Source organism: Balaenoptera physalus (assembly GCF_965194825.1).
Source record: "Balaenoptera physalus genome assembly, chromosome: 2".
NCBI classification, from domain to species: Eukaryota; Metazoa; Chordata; class Mammalia; order Artiodactyla; family Balaenopteridae; genus Balaenoptera; species Balaenoptera physalus.
Genome location: NC_138883.1, coordinates 50,281,274 through 50,302,090, shown reverse-complemented (window position 1 = coordinate 50,302,090; position 20,817 = coordinate 50,281,274). Strand labels below are relative to the sequence as shown.

The 20,817-nt window shown below is 32.3% G+C and overlaps 1 protein-coding gene across 4 annotated transcripts in view; it reads right to left on the bottom strand.

Moving 5' to 3' along the window:
* The window catches only part of SOS2 (SOS Ras/Rho guanine nucleotide exchange factor 2), a 100,551-nt gene that overhangs the window by 18,828 nt on the left and 60,906 nt on the right, over nt 1-20,817 (bottom strand). For 3 of the 4 annotated variants that reach the window (XM_082452065.1, XM_082452066.1, XM_082452068.1), the window contains 8 exons: nt 16,493-16,620; nt 15,324-15,979; nt 15,146-15,227; nt 13,614-13,736; nt 9,233-9,336; nt 7,376-7,598; nt 3,869-3,988; nt 3,539-3,701 (listed from right to left, as the gene is read on the bottom strand). In XM_082452065.1, coding sequence (XP_082308191.1) covers nt 3,539-3,701; nt 3,869-3,988; nt 7,376-7,598; nt 9,233-9,336; nt 13,614-13,736; nt 15,146-15,227; nt 15,324-15,979; nt 16,493-16,620 — 1,599 coding nt within the window. The remainder of the gene's footprint in view (nt 1-3,538; nt 3,702-3,868; nt 3,989-7,375; nt 7,599-9,232; nt 9,337-13,613; nt 13,737-15,145; nt 15,228-15,323; nt 15,980-16,492; nt 16,621-20,817) is intronic. The other variant, XM_082452067.1, reaches the window with a different exon arrangement.

Sequence of the window (20,817 nt, the reverse complement as noted above, 5' to 3'; positions counted from 1 at the left end):
AGGCTGTGGGAGAGAGACAAGAACTGAACAAAAATGTAGTAAACCAAGTAAGCAGTCATTTATTTTATATTTCCTTATTACATTTTTTAATTAAAAATGAATTATTTTATTTTTAACCTGATAGATACACACACACACACAAATTGACAGCAAACATTATACTTGATGGAAAACCATTCAACTCATTTCATTTTTTTTTTTTTTAAAGATTTTTTTGACGTGGACCACATTCAAAGTCTTTACCGAATTTGCTACAACATTGCTTCCGTTCCACGCCCCGGCCCTTTGGCTGTGAGGCATGCGGGACCCCAGCTCCCCTACCAGGGACCAAACACTCACCCCCCACCCCCACACACTGGAAGGCGAAGTCCCAACTACCGGACTGCCAGGGAAGTCCCTCAACTCATTTCCTTTAACTTAAGGAAAAAGCAAAGGTGACTGCATTGTAATTTTTATTTAGTACTATACAGAAGTCCTAACTAGAATGGACAAGAAAAATGAATAAAAGGCTAGAGATTGAAAAGAAAAACTGTCAGTATTCACAGAGGAAATGATTGTCTGTGAAGACATGAAGTAAATCTATAAATAGAATGTTAATGAGAGAATGTAGCAATATTGCTGGATACAAAACCAATAGGCAAAAATCAACTGCATTTCTAGATATCATCAACAAAGAAAACAAGATTATTAAAATATTCTAATATAAATCTAACAAAACAGATGTGAGATCTTCATCAAGAAAACCATAAACTTTATTAAATAAATAAATGGAGAGATACACCATGTTCATAGTTGGGAAGACTCATTATTGTAAAAATGTCAGTTCTTCATAACTGATTTATAGAACCAGTATAATTCTTACCAAAACCCCAACCTTTAAAATAATTAAACTTAAAATGATTCTAAAATTTATATAATAGCAAGGGGTCAAGAGTAAGTCACTCTTGGGAATTTCCTGGCAGGCCAGTGGTTAGGACTCGGCGCTTCCACTGCCAGGGCCCAGGTTCAATCCCTGGTCAGAGAACTAAAAAAAAAAAAAGTAAGTCACTCTTGAAAAAGAATGATTGGTTGGGACTTGCCCTACTATACTGTATCAAGAACTAGTATAAAATTATGGTAATTTAAACATGTGGCACTAGCACAGTAATAATCAAATACATCAAAGGAACAGGATAGAGGGACCAAAATCAGGCCCACACATTTATGGATACTCAACTTACGATACAGCTGACACTATAGGTCAATGGAGAAAGAATGGACTTTCAATAAATGTGTGAGATCAACTGGCTAGCCAAATGGAAGTTAGATTCCATACTCAAAACTCATTTCCAGCTGGATTAAGGACTTAATGAGAAAGATAAAACATTAAGGTAACAGAGGAGGATCTATTATACAAGACACCAAAAAGCACAAATTACAAAGGAAAAAATAAGTAAATGTGACATTAAGAATTTTTGTTCATCAAAAGACATCATAAAAAATGGTGAAAATAGAAGCTTCAATCTGGAAAAAGATATTTACAACACACATAACTGACAAAGGATTAAAATCCAGTATATGAGAGAACTCATACAAATTCATTAGAAAAACTCAACCAAAAAAGTAAAAAATTTCCACAATATAAAGAGCCAATAAACATCTTAAAAGAGGTTCAAACTCATTAGAAATTAGGGAATTATAAACCCACACCACAAGACTAGAAAAATAAAGAGAACTGACAATATCAAGTGGTAGCGAGAATGTGGAACAACCAGAACTCAAGCTTCTGGTGGGAGTATAAACTGGTACGATTAATACTTGAGAAAACAATTGGGCATTATCTATTCTATCATCCAATAATTCTACTCCTAGGTATACAACTTAAGAGAAATTTGTGCATGTAAGCACCAGGATAGATGCAGAAAATGTTTATGGCAATATTACTGATAATAGTGCCACACTAGAAAAAATCCAAATGACCATTAGCTAACTAACTAACAAATAAATAAGCAAATAAAGAAAGAAATTTTGGTAAAGTTATTTCTATAATACGATACAGCTATAAAAAAAGAATGAACTATAGTTAAAAGAAACAACATGGATGAATTTTAGGAATATAATGTTGAGTAAAAAAATGTCTTAGAAGAATTATATTCATATATAATTAAGAAACATGAAAAATGAAACAATGTTTAGAGATACAAATAGTAAAACTATAGAAAAAAACAAGAGAATGATAAGCACAAGATTCAGCATAGGAGTTGGCTCTGAAGGCGCAAGGAAGGAGATGGATTGGGAGGGGTTCTTAAACTGGATGCCAGGTAAACAGGTATTCTTTGTATTTTTATTGTTTATACCATATACCTATTTTTATAAATATTGTTGAATATAAATATTCAACACTTTAAGAAACTAAAGCTTAACTTCTCAAAATGAATACACTCCTTCAGAGTTTTCAAAATGAGAATTGAAATTATTAGTCTATTAGATAATTTGGCAATATTTGACTATTAATATCTTTAATATAAATAAGTCCATACAAATCAATAACATGCAAACACCCAAATAGAAAAATACACACATAAAATCAGTCTAACCCTCCACTCCCCTCTAATCACAACCCACAGTAAGAACCAATGTGAAGAGAAGAGTATGTATCCTTCCACACTCTTCTCAATGCTTGTGCAACTCACTTACACGTTTACAGTTTGTTCTGTTTTGTTCCATCAAAATGAAATCATATTAATTTTTCTAAAGATTTTTTAAATGGCTTTTCCCCTAAATGTCACAACTATTCTTCCAAGACAATATACACAGATTCTATTCACTTTTTTTCTGTAGCTAACCAATATTCTACGCCATAGGTATAGGATAACATACTCAATCATTCTCCTACTGATGCACACAGGTTGTTTCTAGTTTTCTGCTACTACAATTAATGCTGCAGAAACTAGATCTTTGTACCTTAACTTTATAGTCCACTGCTTTTATTTCTGGGTCCAAAAGTATCTGTATTTTAACATATACTGCCAGATTACTTTCTAGTAACATTGTAAAAGTTCACATTCCCAAAGGCAAATGTATTTGCATGGCTGAGTCTCTAACTTTTCTATACTTTCTATATCTTCCGAATTTTCAATGATAAACACTAAGCATACACAATTTTATAATTAAAAAAAACTAAGTTCTAGAAAGCATTCTCTCCATGTTATTCTTTCTTTGACTCTATATCACAGGTGATTAAAGTAATTTGTACATTTATATTTAAAATTCTTTGTCATTTATTTGAAACAATCAATGTACCACTGAAAAAATCCATTTGGAACTTCATTACATCTAGGTAAGCATATTAAACACAGTCACAAAATTCATATTCTTTGATGAATTCTAGGCTCACTAATATATATTGATAGATTTTCTAATATTGTGATATCACTGTGTTTAAGGAGTAAGATGGATTTATAAAGGATTTACTCAAAAAGATCAGTGGTAGAAGGAATCTCTTTCACATTAATTTTTCTCCCCCCAAAAGGATGAACTATTTAAGCCTAAAACTTACCTCAAAGGTATGATCTAGTCTATAGACTGATACTGAATTTACTGCACTGACGATCTCTAATACACCATTGAAATTATTCAGATCTTGAAAAACTTGCAGAATTTCTATAATTCTACTTAGTACTGCCACCCGTTCCTCAAAATTTTCTGCTTCCACAATGCACCTAACCAAAAAGAAAGAAAACAGAAAATCATGGCTTAGAAAGCAAGTTCCTTGTTTCACATAGAAAAGAAGAAATATATTTTCAGCCAGAATTTCTGCTTATATATGACTTAATATTATAGAAGTATAACATTAAGAAGCAATAAGACAAAGTAAGTAAAAACTTACTTTTCAAACCAGAGAGTGAGATTTGTGGTGTGGCGAATCATTTTTAATAAATTTGGAGAATTTATTTCTTTATCTTCTTTGGTCCATACACTCCCTACAAGTTCAGAAGGTTGAACTTTCCTGTGGAAGCAAAAATCAATGCACTTAACCTACAAAGGATCAGTATCAAAATTATTTAAAGGTCTCCTAAAACTTAATAAGAAAAAGACGAGTCTAAAAGATAAATGAACAAACATAGAAGCAGGTAATTCACAGAGAAACAGAACTGAATAGCCACGAACATGAAAAAATACTTTAACTCTTACTCAGGGAAAAGAACATTAAACCACATGGAAATACCATTTTATTCCTATCACACTAACAGAAGTGTAATACCAAATGGGTAAAAACGTGGATAAAAAGGGAACTCTCCATCACTGATGTGCAAGTAAAAGTTGATACAACCATTCTGTAAAATAATTTGGCAATATCTCATAATACTGAAAATATACATACTAGATCACCCAGCAATTTTACACCTAGGTATATATTCTAGATACACCAGTTTATAAGAAAACATTTTTAAGAATGTTCAGTCAAGCACTGTTTGCAAGAGTGAAAAATCCCAAACAACCTAAAGGCTCCTCATCAAGAGACTGGATAAATTGTGGAGTATTCATACAATGGAATACAATATAGCAATTAAAATAAGCAAACTAGAGCTATACTCAGCAACTTGAACAAATGCTAGAATCAATTTAAGTAAAAAACAAGTCACAGAATGATACATCAGTATAAACAGCCTTAAAATGTGCAAAATAATGCTACATATTGTTTATGAATGTGTGTATGTATATAAATTATAAAGACATACATAGGAATAGTAAATATCAAATACAAGATAGTGGTTATCCTTTGGAAGAAAGAAGAGAAATGGGATTAGAGAGAATTACACAAAGGGTTTCAATTTTATTTGTAATGCTTTTGTTGCTAATGAGCCCTCATTGTATTATCTTTTATATTTTTTTAATACCTGAAATACTTAATAAAAAATCAGATGGAAGAGCAGATTAAATTACTGTATACAGTGATTCAGGATTACATAATTTTTAAAAAATTGACCATTGGCATTGCCATCACTGTCCTACAGACTTGGCTATTATAATGATAAAAAAGTTCAGTAGATTTGAGTGTAAATGGGTACTTTGAACAGTCTTAGAAGTAAGTTTTTTTAAGTGGTTCTACTATTTCACCAGAAATTAGTTTACAAAGAGTGTCAGTATTTTACGTATGGTACCCTTGTTCCATAATACACATATCACTTAACAAACGTATTTCTACGTTCTGAAAGTAGGTCCACATAGAGCTAAGTGCTCCCTTATTCCTGACGTCCATTCATGTAACACTGTAAGGAAAAACCTGATTCTGTACTATTTGCTTTATCTAAGGAATAAGTCCCTTCATTCCCACCTATCACAAATCCCACAGTAAAGAAGCAACTTAAGTGCCCATCAACAGATGAATGGATAAAGAATTTGTGAGATACACACACACACACACACACACACACACACACAAATATCACTCAGCCATAAAAAAGAATGAAATTCTGCCATTTAGAACAACATGGATGAACCTAGAGGATATTATGCTAAGTGACAGAAGTCAAAGAAAGACAAATACTGTATGTTATCACTTATATATGGAATCTAAAAAATATAACAAACAAATGAATATAACAAACAGACTCAGATATAGAGAACAAACTAGTGGTTACCAGTAGGGAGAGAGAAGGGAGAGGGGCAAATTAGGGGGACGGAATTAAGAGGTAACAAAGTACTATGTATAAAATAAATAAACTACAAAGATATATAGCACAGGTAATATAGCCAATATTTTATAGTAACTTTAAATAAAATAGCCACAAAAATATTGAATCACTATAGTGTACACCTGAAACTAATATAATATTGTGTATCAACTATACTTCAATTTAAAAAACTGTGTTTTCCTACAAAAAACATCCTACAATATCAACAAAAAACTACCTGAACTCCAAATTACTTAAAATATAACATGACAATCTGAATGAGATGGTAACAAACTCTGATGTGTGTGTAAATTCTGAACAGCACAGTCAGGGCAAATCAGAAACCCAATTCTAAAGAAGGTAAAGTTTTATATCTGGTGCCTTCCCACATTCTCCATTTACACTAAACTTTATATATTCTTGCTTTTCCCTGTGTAATCCCAGTTTTTAAAAAAAAACAATGGCTGCTAATCAGGATAACTTCTTAAGGGTGTTTGTATTTTAAAAGCGGCTCCTGAATGCAGAAAAGTTTTTGATGGAATGATAGTGGTAGGGGTTTATTTTCTGGCTGGGGCTGGCAGGTGGCGATTACCTATAAGGCTTGTACTCTTTTTTTTTTTGCAAGGCCTCTACTCTTCACAGGAGCCTGGGTTGTAAATGAAAGAAGAAAGCTTAAATTATGAGGTAGGAGAGGACAGAAAGAGGCTAATGTACCGGGAAGGACAGTGGTTTAAAAAAAAATGACAGAGGAAGAAGTTGATAAAGCAAGTTGAAAAGAGAAAAAACTGTGGTTAGGAAGGTATGAGATGTGTGAGTTAGTAATTCTGGAATAAAATTTGGAGTGATGACAAGATTCAGAATATGACCATAGGAAATGTCTGATTTGGAGTAAAGAATGACATTGGAAGTGATAAAGCCATGAAGCTAAAAGATTAGGTTGTAAATGGGTGATCTGTGTGGATACAGGGGCAGGCACTGCTTTATATATAAAGACAAATGATGGGGTACAGATAAAAATAAATAGTCAAGCATATTTCTAGTGATCCTTATAAACAAAAGAAAATGGTTCAGAAGTTTTAAGTATGGTTCATCATCACACTACTTCAAAAATATACTTTTCTTTAAAGTGAGTATTGACTTCAAATAGCTGAAGTATTTGAGACTCCTTAAAAGAAGTGAAGAAATCTTTACTCCTCTAAGAATTTTGTTATTCATTTGCCTTGCAAACCTAACCCAGTCAAGCCCCACATTAAAATTCTGATTACATATTGAAAAAAAATTTTTGATTACATATTTGAAAAAAAAAGAAGAAAGCTTATCTCACTCAATATTCTATTTACTTAGCTGCCCAGAGCCTAGCATCCATACTGACTGTCTTAACTGAACCAACTCAAACTAAAGCAATAGGAGAAGTATTAGGAATAGGAGCTGGGTGACTGTCTAAAGTGGTTGCTATTGCACTGCATTAGTCTTCTCTCTGCCACTCCTCTTGTGAAGGATTGCTAGGACCTAATCTAGGCCTGAAGAGCAATAATTTATGACTTTCACCTGCAGAACAGACTATAGTTAAAAACTGTGCTATGAACTTTCTTCCCAACCCACAAGAATGGATGAAGTATTTTTAAGCACACATGAATAATTTTCAAAATGTTCTGAAAATAGATGGAACTGTTCAAAGTTCTTGAAAACAGAGCAGCGAATTAATGTTAATTGTCTACCTGTAGAGATCAGATTCCAAAAGTGTCAGCTGACGTGCAATTTCTATTGGATGAAGTGTCATGAGATCAAACGTTTCAAACTGTCCTAGTCTGCTGATATGCCATTCAATTGGTGGAGGTGGACTTTCAAAGGTAATATTATGGCTTATTCCATTTGCCTGAGCTTGTTTCTTCCTCTTGATGATCTTAGCAATTGACTCTACCCATTTCTTCATAGCTTTCCCTAGAAAAAGAACACAAACAAAAATGCCCTTTACTTGACAGATATAACTGCAAATCTTCATATAATCTGTAACTTTCATGCACCTTCAACAACTATCAACTCATAGCCACTTTTTGTTTCATCTAACCCCACTCATGTCTGCCCTCTACTCCTTATGTTATTTCAAAGCAAATCTATCATATAATTTCATTCATATTTAAGTATATCCAAAAGTTAAAAACTTTAAAATCACCATAATACAATTATCACATATAAAAATGACAATATCTTCTTAATATCATCAAATATCTAGTTAGTATTCACATTTCCCTGATTGTCTCATGTTTTATTACAGTTAGTTTGTATGAAATAGGATCTGAACAAGATCTACATATTGCATTGAGTCAGTATGTGTCAAGTCTCCTTTCATCTACAGGTTCCCCTTTCATCTCTCATTTTTGCTTGCAATTTATTTGTTGAAATTCAATCACTTGTGGAGTTTCCCAAGTCTGAATTTTGCCAATTCCATCTCTGTGGTATCAATTGCCATGTTTCTCTGTCCCTCTATTTTCTGTAAATCAACACATACAGATTTGATCTGGTCCAGGATAAACTTTCGACATGAATACTTGCAAGACTATTTCTGATAAGAGGCATATAACGTCTCTCTTTTTATGATGTTACTAGGAGTTGAGAAATGGTAATATTCTAATTCTATCATTCCTTCTTCACTGATTAGTTGCAATGCTTCTTTAAAAACTTTCCCTCATCAACTATTTAGTTATCTTGAGGTATAACTTGTATAGGAAAGGCCTTTAAACAAAATCATTTACTTGCTTTATTCTAATATGTGTGTGTATTTTAGAAGCTTCTTAGATCACATATACTCTAGTGTCTTCATTAGGAACATTAAGTTAAAAATTAACTTAGTACTATAAACAATTTTAAAGCACACATGATAAAAATGTGTTTTAAACATCTCAAAACTGGAACAAAGGAATCACATTCTCTAAAGTAAAATTTGCCTTAAAGAACAAGTAGGAGATGAAAGAAGCTAGACTTAATTAAGGTATTCTTAATTAATGCCTTATACTATCAGAGAAAACATGAATTTTCTTGATTCAACAGCATACATTTGATATGTACATTTGTTTAATGTTCACCACCTAGAGTTTCATTTCATGGGCTGTGTTCTGAAACTTCAGGTAGGAAACTCCTATCTTTCAGGTGTCAAAAATACACCAAAAACTTTTCCAGGGGAAGTAAATATTACTTAAGAAGCTGTTAACCATTCAAAACTGAAGAATAAGATTAAGGAGGATACGAAAACAGATTAAATTACACAAATATTTAATTATTTAAAGGAATGGCAACCATGAGATGAGATAACATTAAAGGGCTTAAATTTACTAAAGAGGACTTTTGACTTCTTAAGAAAAAAAGATTCTCCTAAAAAACTTCAAAAGGCAAGATTTTAACACTTCAGGTGGTTCTAAACACATGTGAGCTCCATAGAGTCTATTAAAATTATTCCAAATGTTATTTCTGCCTTTTAAAAATGAAAAATAGTTTAGCTTCTTAAATTGAAAGTCATATAAATTTTTTAAAAAACTCATATGAGACAGAAGATTCAATCAAATCTTCAAATAATATACCTCTTACACTTGAAATGAAGGATTCTAGTCTTTCAAGCAACTCCAAGTCTCTTTCAAAGTCATAAAAATGGTGTTCAACCCAGTGCCGAAACACATTTAAGATCCTGACAAAATGAAAAGAAACACATTTTAGTGAAACCCAAGCATTCAATTATACTTCTTTCACTTCTCTAATGCCATGGTGATACTTTTATATACTAGGGCCAATATAACACTCAAAAGAGTCTCTAATTTCTATTTAACTAATACCTTAAGTGCTTCGTAATATGAACTGTTTATTATTCAAAAATTATACTTTAAAAAATTTATAAGCATAAAAATCATGGCTTCTATACTTAATTATCGATTTATGTTCTGGAAAAGTACTTTTTCTTTATTTATATGTAGAAAATTCATACTCTGTACAATATAAAAGCAACTTTTAAGTTCTTCAATTATAAAAGGATTTTTTTAAAAGCCTAAAATTTGATATATTTTCCACATAAAATGGAAAACCAACTAAGATGTAGTGTATTTGGTTCTAAATTCAAGCGCTATCAATCAAATTCCTATGTAATTTACAGGTAGGTTCACATTCTTTTATTTCAAAAGACAAAAATATTTCTGACAGAGAGCTATTTTGTTTTACAGTACCTCAAAAATAATTACTTACAGAGATTTAAGCAATAGAGATTTAAGCAATCTATACAAATAAAACATTCCATTCTCCACCACAAAGATACAGATAGTGTATATTAACTACATTAGCATTTTTCCTTCATTATTTCAATGAATATTTCTAGTTTATCTTCCCACCCACTGCCCGTGACCCCAGCAACTGTCAGACAATAGTTTTTCTCCCAGACTAAGAAACTATTTTAAATTACTAACGGTATCTGTAACAAAACAACCTTAAGTGCCTGGTTAGCTCAGTGGCTTAGAGAGTATTTCAAATGATCACAAAATTGTTAGCTTCTAGGCTAACACTAGTTTTCAAATAACTCTGCTTCCATCCTTTCTACTTCCTAGTTTCTACAGAATCCAATGTAATTTAAAAATTATTGTATCACGTAAAAGAAAAAAAATATCTCATCATTAGATACCACCAAAATTAAGAAAAGTAAGATAATCCAAAGACGGGGAGAAAATATGTGTAAAACACTTATCTGACAAAAGACTGGCATCCAATCCTACTCAATACACTACTACAACTCCATAATGAAAAGACAAACAACTCAATAAAAAATAGGCAGAAGATTTTAATAGTCTTGACCAAATAAATACGAATAGCCAATAACAGACAATAAAAAGTTCTCAACATTGCATCATTGGAAAAATACTAATTAAAATCATAAAGAGATATCACTATACCCCACCTGTTCGGCTAAGGTATGAACACTGACATCACTAAATACTGGTAAGGATAAGGAACAACTGGAACTCTCATACATTGTTGGTGAGAGTATAATATTGTACAATTACTTTGGGAAAAGATTTGGCAGTTTCTTTTAAAATTAAGCACACACCTACCCTATGACCTAGCCTCCCACTTTGAGTTATTTACAAAAGATATATGAAAAAGTATGTTCACGAAAGACTTATAAACTTCATAGCAGCTTTAATCATAATGATCAAAAACTGAAAAGAACCCAGGTGTCCTTCAGTGGGAAAGTGAATAAACAAATTGTGGTATATTCATATAATAGCATACCATCTCAGCAATAAAATAGAACAAACACTGATACAAGCAACAACATACTCAAAAGCATGTTGAGTGAAAGAAGTCAGACACAAAAGAGTATATAATACACAAATCCATTTATATGAAAGTATAAAACAGGTAAAAGTAATCTATATAGGAAATTGAAAGCTGCTTTGGGCAATGAGAACAAAAATTGATTAGAATGGGCATGAGGGAACTTTGTCGGGTGATAGTAACATCTTATACACCTTGACAGCAGTGTGGATTATAGAGATGTATTTGTTAAAAATTCAAAGTACACTCAAGATGTGTGTGTTTCATTATATACACATTTTACAACAACAGAATAAACAAATACTGAACTGTTAATTATATACAAACTGAAGTATTTAAAGAGAAATGTACTTTGAAACATGTCCCCCAAATTAGATGATTAATGGACCAAGAGAAGAATGATAAATCCATAGATCTGTGATAAAATAAGGATAGTAAACTGTTAACAGTAGATCTAGGTGGTAGATTCCTAGGTGGTACGGTTCACTGTAAAATTCTATCACCTTTGCGTTATGTAAAAATTTTGTAATACAATGTTGGAAAAAGTTACTATCATTATAAAAATTACTATTATTGCTAAAAATCCTTCAATGCTTATAGGCCAAGTTTAATAATTTGGCATGGATTTCAAGGCCACTGACAACTCCGCCCATTCCATGTAGTTAATCTCATCTACTATATTACCTGCAATACAATTCATTCCTCTTGAGTCATTTTCCTTACCTATTTCCTCTGCACACTACCCTCATTTCTGCCTTCCTGCATTTGTTCATACTATTTCTCACGACTCTGAATACCAACAATCACCTTTCTGCCTATCTATCTAAATCCTACATATCCTTTTCAGATATGGGAGCAATTTCAGATTTTACCTCTTCCAAAATGTTTTCCCTAAATTTTCCTGAAATTTTATGAGGATGTATCTTTCTAAGCCACTTAAACACTTGAACATTTAAAGTAGAATAATATACAACTGTTTCATGTATCTCTTTTCCCCAATAAAACTGTAATATCACAGTGGCAAAGAGGATATTCTATGCTCTTTTTTTGTTTGTTTGGCAGCGCTGCGCAGCATGCAGGATCTTAGTTCCCAAACCAGGGATCGAACCTGTGCCCCCTGCGATGGTAGCATGGAGTCTTAACCACTGCACCACCAGGGAAGTCCCTCTATGCTATTTCTGTATTCACTATAGTTACAAGTACAGGGCTGAGAACACAGAAAATGCTCAGAAATAAATACTTAAAGAACATATATGACTGAGAGTCTAATATTATATTCTGCTCTAATATAGCAACCTCATAAATGTGTGCCTCATGTCAAGGGGCTTAATTTGAGTGTGGATTAGTACAAATGCATCACAGCTAGTAGAAAAAAATTAATTACTTCTTTATTGTTCAGGGGTAAATAATCTCATCTTCTTATGCAAAGAATGACATATTAAAAGTTTTGGCTGAGAGACATACAGTTGGGAGCACTATCATTCCTCTAAAACTGCATTTATTTGTGGCAATTATCCTGGAAAATAAGCAGTTAATACACTCAGTTTCAAAATGTCAATTTATTCGTTAACATTGATCAAGGAAACTTAACACTTACAGGGAAAGAAAAAATATTTAGATCATATACAATTAATAAGATATCTCAGTTTTCCCATGGAAAAAGGTAGATAATACTTTGGTTTTCACTTGGACTATAAATAAGCCTAATCAAAGGAGCTTCCAATTTTCAATGCTCAGTGAACACTGAAACAAACAAGCACTGGCTTAGGAAGTCAGATATGTGTCCTCTCCCGTCACTCCCTTCATTTGACCTATCTCAAATTACTTTATCCTGTTAAGTTTCAATTTTCTCTTATACAAAGTGGAAATAGTAATTGTGTTGTGAGGACGAGACAAAAAAGATAAAGCACTTAGGCACACAGAGTAACCTAACAACCGGCAGATGTTATTATCAGATACATTTTTAGAAATTATTAAACAGATAACCAATAAGGACCTACTGTATAGCACAGGGAACTATACTATCTTGTAATAACCTATAATGGAAAAGAATCTAAAAAAGAAAAAAAATATATATAAAAAACTGAATCACTTTGTTGTACACCTGAAACTAACACAAGACTGTACCTCAACTATACTTCAGTAAAAATTTTTTTAAAAAGAAAAAGCATGAAAAAAAAGAAATTATTGAAATGACACTTTTTAGACAAGTAACAAATGTCTATGTATCTTGTGGGGAAAGAGTACGGAAAGAACTAGAACTTTCATAAATATTATAAATGGTAAAAAAAGCCCAGAATTACTAAATGATCACAATGAGACAACGAAGAAAAAAAGGGGAGGGGGGATTGACAGTAGGCAAAATTCATATGAAATTTTATAATTTTTATTTATTAGGTACCCTGGTTTGTAAGCATAACATATCACATGGCTAGAGATATCTGATGCATATAACACAGTATATTTTAATAATTAAATTTCTTCAGGGAATTAAGAGTAGCTTCACATAAAAAGAACTTTGGAAGTTTAACTTAAACTGCTATGAAATTAATAATACCTACATCTGAATTAAGAGGTAAAAATTTTTGTGCTAACTATATATTGAAAATTGAATGGCACATAAAAAATATAATATTCAGGCCAAACCTAAGTTGTACTGGTTGGACGTATTCCTTGCGAAACCTTTTAAGGTCTGCACTGATTGGCTGCTCGCCTTTCTCTACTGCCAATTTATCTGCTTCAGTAGGTTCTGGCTCTGGAATTTCAAATCTAAGAAGAAAAGCAAAATGAGAGAAATTTTTTGTTGTTCATACAGAAATGAGAAAGATTTCAAATACAGCAGAAAAAATATTTTAACTAAGCAACCTTCTTTACTACCATTTATGTGAAAAGTGCAATTACTGATAAACTTCTCTTAAAGTATTACATACTACAAAAAACTGCCCTTTGCCTATAGTACTAAGTACTTATATTCTTACTTTTATCAAAAAAAAGTTTAATAACTAGCATTGACCAACATAGGAAAGGTCAGTGGAAAAGATCCAAGAAAGAATCTATAAAGAGTATGACCTCTTTAAAGAACATAACAGAGATACCTTATCTAATAATCTGTCCTTAATATTTATTTTATTAAAATGAAAGTAAACGTAAATTTCCTAAAATAAATGAATATAAATCCAAAGAGAAGTCCCACACTGAACTTTAAATATTATTTAAAAAACGTAACTAAGTGGAAAAGGTAAAAAAATCAAAGTTAAAAAAAAAACCTTCCCCAACCATAGGAAATATAGCTAAAATAGAAGTCTAACATGTGCTGTCCTTATTTTGGACATGGAAAGGCAGCTAAGTAAATCTTCATAGCACATTACACTAACTCAGTCTGCTATACTTAGTTTCATGGAACAACATAATGATAGAGGTCCAGATAAAATTCTGGCAGTAAGTTTGAAAATGTAAAACAAAAATTATTTTGAAGTCCAGATACTATAATTTAACCTATAAAGCATTTAAAGTACCACTAACATACTCAGTAAAAAAAAAGTCAATCCAAAACTTAATTTAAAAAAATTAATCATAATAAGGAAATTTTAATTTTTTCAGGTCTAATAATGATACTGTATTATGCTTTTAATAAGGATACTTATCTTTTAGAAATACCAAATGGGAATATTTACAGATGAAATATGTTGCCAAGGATTTACTTCAAAATAATCCTGGAATTAGGGTGTTCAAGTCAGTACGGAAACAGATGAAACATGAGTTGATAATTATTGAAGTTGGATGATTGATAGATGGGGTTTATTATATTCTATTTACTCTTGTTTATGTTTAAAAATTTTCCACAATAAAAAGTTTGTTTCAGAAGTAAAAAGTCTCTTTCAACGAAGTACTGTTTTATTGCACAGAAAAAATTTCATTAAAATTCATAGTTTTTTTATCCTGTAAAAATGGGTCTCTCTGATTACCACTACAAATATTGCTAAGATCTGAAAAGATCTGTTATGAACAGCGATTTCAGTAAGTATGCTGCTTGAAGAGAATAGTAATACTGCAAATTTAATGTCAAATAAATTATGTTCAAAAACTACCTGAGTACATACTAGATACCTAGCACTTTGCAAGGTACAAAACAGTTAACTTTTTAAAAAATGTAAATATAAGTGAAATATTTTTCTTACCGTTCAATCAGTAAGCTTAGCAATTCCTGTGGTTTACAAAATGAACGATACGTAGTAAGAAAAGTGCGAACAAAATTAGGATCTGAAAAGGCAGAGCATAAAACAGGTTGCATATTCAATTTATTCAGTTCAATTAATTCAAAGTACCATATTTTGGAGGGCTTCCTTCCTTACATACCTGCATACATGTGATATGTTAACCTTTCAATTAATTTCACCACAGTTCCTCCTTTAATAATGGGGATTCCACTTCTACTTTGCAAGTTGTCTTCAAAAACAATGTTTTCCTCAGAGTCTTTTACCACAAAACGATACACTTCAGGACTCGGTAATCTAAGTGGTTGTTCATTTTCTTCCTTCAATAATACTGAATCTAGCATTCGATCTAGAGTACTACGATAATGAAGAGAAATAAGTGCTGCCATCCAATTATTTTTCTCTTCAGCAGACTTAGCAGCAAATATTATGCTGTTTTCATCTTTGGATACTAATTCAAAAGCATGTTTGCACTCGCAAGTATCTTCTTTATCACATATTTGTATTTTCCTCATGACAAATTTTTCTTTTAATCTGTATTCTGCACTACTGTATCCTGGAAGGCGTGACTGGCTATGATTGGGTTTGCAGCTAATCATTAAGCCATCAAAGAGAAAAATATGCCGTTCGTGTTTAGCACCAATTCTTGTCAATGGGCCTTCCATAATAAATTCATTACAACACTGTCCAATATCTTTGCCTTCCCATCCATCTATGTTTTTCTGAATTTCATTCATTTTTTTAATAGCCAGGTGCTTGCTTCTTAATTGACGATTATAAAAAGGGCAAACAGGATCCCTAAAAAAACAGCAACAACAACAAAAAAAACCCAGATAAATTTAGCTTATTCAATGGCTAAGCAACCTTAATTGCCTTAGGTATGAACTACCTCAAATCAAGTGGCAAAAATATTAAATAACTAAACACTAGATTTTGCACACAGCATTTACTCTCTTCTAACTTTGCCACTAAATAATACATGCCTCAATTTCATTATTGTGAAAGAGAAATAGTAGAGGCTCTATATATCATTCTTAATGCCATAAGAATTAAAATGAAAATAACACTAAATTTCTTATATAAATGATACAAAACTTATTGAAGGTATCTTTAAAAAATTTTATTAAATATATCTTAACAATATGACAATGCCAATTTTAAAAGACTAAAGGACAAAAGAAAAATGTAAAACAAAACTATAACTTTCAAGAATGCAACTATCACTGTAAGCAACACTTCTTTAGAAAACCAGACATCAGACATAAGAGAAGTATTCCATAAGCATTCATATTTTCAACAGTTTGGAATTACCCAGGTCGGCGTCTAGGTGAATACTGCTTGTAAATTCGGTCCATACTACCTTGGAGATTCATGAGAGCAGTAATAGCTTGGTTCAAACATTCTCTGTCTTCATGCTCTTCACTACATGCTTTCAATTGCTAAGAAAAACCAAAAAGAAAAATTAAACCTGCATTGGTCAATTCTTTCCCTTTCTCATAATTAGAGGAAGCAGCAACAAATATTATGAACTCTCAAAAGAATTTTAAATACACTTAATAAAAACAACTATAATTTTATATAATTATGCATACCTCCTGATCCTTCAAACCAGCCCTTTCTCTACATATGTAAATATAACACAGATATTACTACCATTGCAATCAGAAAAAAAAAAAAAGCAACTGTGATAACTATTTGGACATTTTCCAGATATATCAAAATAGTTTAAAATATGCAAAGCATGAAGCTTACAAGTTACTTTTATTTATGAGTAACTATGAACAGAGAAAAGATAAACACGTATTACTTCACATTCTCTAATGACTAAATTCTTAAGTTTTAGAGATTTCTAAAAGCTTGCATATCTTTGTTATACAACACAATCAAGCATGCTAACTTTAGCAATTCAATCTACCATAAACTTTCCTACAAACAGCATCACACAAAGATTCAACTGATATTTTTTACATCGTAAAATTCAACTATTCTAGTAAACATCAAGAAACCATGAGTTAATATCTTATCTTACTAATCTTAAAAATAAGATTTATAATTACAAATTGTGTTATTAATCCTAACAACTCTGGCTTTATTTCACTTAACCAAAAACTTCTCCCATAGCTCAGTCTCAAAATGGAAGAAAATTCATCTTATAATAAATAATTCAAATTGGATGATGCGTCAGTGTTTTAATTTGTTTGACAGAAGAATTCAAAGTGGAGCATTATACAGAGATTATGTAGATACAAATACAAATTTATGTGAGAATACATGAGAATATGGAAAAATTATGTGAGAATATGGAAAAATTACAATTGCTTCAGAAAATTTTTTAAAATTTAAGTGTATTTCATGATCTTAAACTACCTCACTAGAAATTTTATGACAAATTTTCCTTATATTCCAAGAACAATTTGAAAACCATTCAGCAATGGTTCCCTTTCCTCAGCAAGGAACTGAATGGATACTGTTTAAGTACTAGATCCATTAACTTTCATTTATACGTCTAGAAATTATTCTCTAAAAAAAAAAAATTATTCTCTATATAGAGCACAGAGCCATCTGATATTTTTTAAGATACATATAGAAGTCTTGCTATCAAAGATTTGCAATATAAATAATTTAAGTGACTAACATCAGAAATAAAACCTTCATCTCTAGATTTAAGAAACAGAAAATTGAAAAGATAAGGAAAAAGAGACAAAAAACCACAGGAAGTTTGAAAAATGATCTGCACTCGATCGTTCTGACTTCTGAAGGTGAAAATTACTACCAAATCACTTATTTTGCTGTTTGAAAGACTTCTTACAAAAAGATTCTTTTCAGCTCCACTCTAAAATACTTCCCTAGTAAATATGGACACTGATGATATAAAATGCTTAATTACAGGTTTTTTATTCTTATTGCTTTTGTTGATCCAAATTTCCAAATTATCACTAATAACGAGATTCTACCAAAATGAGAACTGCTTTTCAATTTAGGTGTATGAGGATACTAAATTTCTACTGTCTACTTGGTCTTAAGTCTGATCAAACTCTTCCACATAAATGGCCTTGTCATTTCTAAATATCCATGAAGAATTACAGGCTGTCAAAGAGAAACAAAACTTCACGATGATTTCTTGGTGATACAAGTATACAAAACAATGGCTTTCTTTGGCATAAACGTAGTCCAATAATTTGCTAAACGTTTCTTGAATTTTTGGCAGTGAGATTCAACAAACATCAGACTAATGAATATCCAAGCTAATTCTCTATAGATGTTTGAGAGAATGCATTCTTACAGTGACATGGAAATTACCACACTGAACTGCCTTGCAAGTTAAGTCATGCTCTTTCACACTGCTACCGCTTTCTACCTATCTGCCTCTGCTCCTCCTTACCTACCTGGTGAATTCAGCCTCTATGATACAGTTCAAATGCCTCCTCCCTATGAAGCTCTTTCCTTTTTTCTCCCCCCTTAAGTTTTTTCTTTTGAAATATCATATTTGTAGAAAAGTTATAAAAATAATACAAGTAACTGCTGTATACTCTTGAGTCACCAGTTTTTTTTTTTTAATAAATTTATTTTTGGCTGCGTTGGGTCTTCTTTGCTGCGCGCGGGCTTTCTCTAGTTGTGGCGAGCGGGGGTTACTCTTCCTTGCAGTGCGCGGGCTTCTCATTGCGGTCGCTTCTCTTGTTGTGGAGCACGGGCTCTAGGCGTGCGGGCTTCAGTAGTTGCAGCATGTGGGCTCAGTAGTTGTGGCACGCGGGCTCTAGAGCGCAGGCTCAGTAGTTGTGGCACACGGGCTTATTTGCTCCACGGCCTGTGGGATCTTCCCGGACCAGGGCTCAAACCCATGTCCCCTGCATTGGCAGGCGGACTCTTAACCACTGCGCCACCAGGGAAGCCCTGAGTCACCAGTTTTTAACACTTTGCCACACAGGCTTCATCATTCTGTGTGTGAGTGTATGTGCATTTTCCCCCTGAACTATCTGAGAGTAGTTTGTGATACAGTCCTCTCATTTCCTTGCTGAGGAAGGTGAACCATTGCTAAATGGTTCTGAGATTCTTTTTGGAATATCAGGAAAATTCAAATATATCACAAACTACTCTCAAATAGTGTTATTCCCCTTTACTTCTTTGATATTTCAGCAGTGTGTCTTAGAACAAAAATTCTTTTACAGTATAGTGATCAACTTCAGGAAATTTAACATTAGTAATGTTCTGTAATCTAATTTACAGTGCATATCCAATTTAGTTAATGTCCCAATCCTGTCCTTTAGTACAATTTCCCCCCAATACAGGATCCAGTCAGTGTGTACTTAGCTATCATGTTTCTACTGTCTCTTTTAATCTGTAGTAGTTCCTCAGCATATGCCTTTTATGGCTCCCCCAATTAAATAACACCAACACACCAGAACAGTAGGATAAACCTCTGCATACCCAACACTCATATAAATTTTTTTCTAACTTTCCTAGACAGAGGTTAGTTACTCCTGACTCAGTAATCCCACAGAACTACTTCTATTAGGCACTTACTATATTGTAATTATTTGTCTGATGTTCATCTTCTTTACTAAACCATGAACTCCTTAAAGCTTGGGGATATATTTTATTCATTTTTAGTACAGTACCCACAAATGGTAGGTACCCAATAGGGTAATCAGAAAGAGTGACTGTTGTATAAGTACTTATAATTTTGTTAAGTGTTCAGACAAATAACGACAATGAGCATTTATTAAGCTCTTATTCTTTGCATGCTCTTTTATGCATTAGCTTATTTAATGTCTGTTACAACTCTGTAAGATAGGTACTATTATTATACACATGTCACAGATGAAGAAACTGAGACACCCAAGATGAGTGGCAGAGTCTATATTCAAACACAGGAACTCTGACTCCAGGGTCCAGGCTTTTGGCCATACTACTACACTGCCTCTCTCCAATGACACAAAACACAATTATGCAAAATACTGAACTATGACAAAATCTGGTGAACGCAAGTTAAAGGGGATCCCCTCTATCTTAAAAACAAACTGGGTAATTACACAGTTTAAGAAATAAAATGAAGTAAGTGTGCTTTGGAAAAGAGGTCAAAGAGAATAAATGCCCTTGCAATATATACTTAAACTAAGTAATAAAGTGGAAGTGATCTTTCATTAATGTGTAGTACCTTATGAATTTGACTGAAGAATATATTCCTTGCTTACCTGATAATCATTATTCTCCTTAGCTGTGTATATGTGTATCCTGCCCAAGATTTTACACTTCACGTAAGTTTTTTCTTAACTCTATGACACTTCACTGAAATACTTACCATGCTTCTCTTGAATTTCTATAAAATGCTGTATCTGTTATAGACATGTGTGCCTAAAACAAGGGAAATTATAATAAATTATGAATTTGTCTCTAATTCATTATTCTGGGAATTCAGTTTAGATGTGAAATAATATATGTGATCAATTCTCTTTTGATAGTAATAAACTTCTCTCTAGATTTTCATAAAAATAGAATTTTAGTAATTTGGTGGGAAATTCAGCTCATTAAAACCTATCAGTTTTCTTTATGTGATTTTTTAAAATGTGTATTTTCTTCCTTTAGATGTCCTTGAGTGATGTTTCAGTACTGAAAGAGTAAATATTATGCAGTAAAAT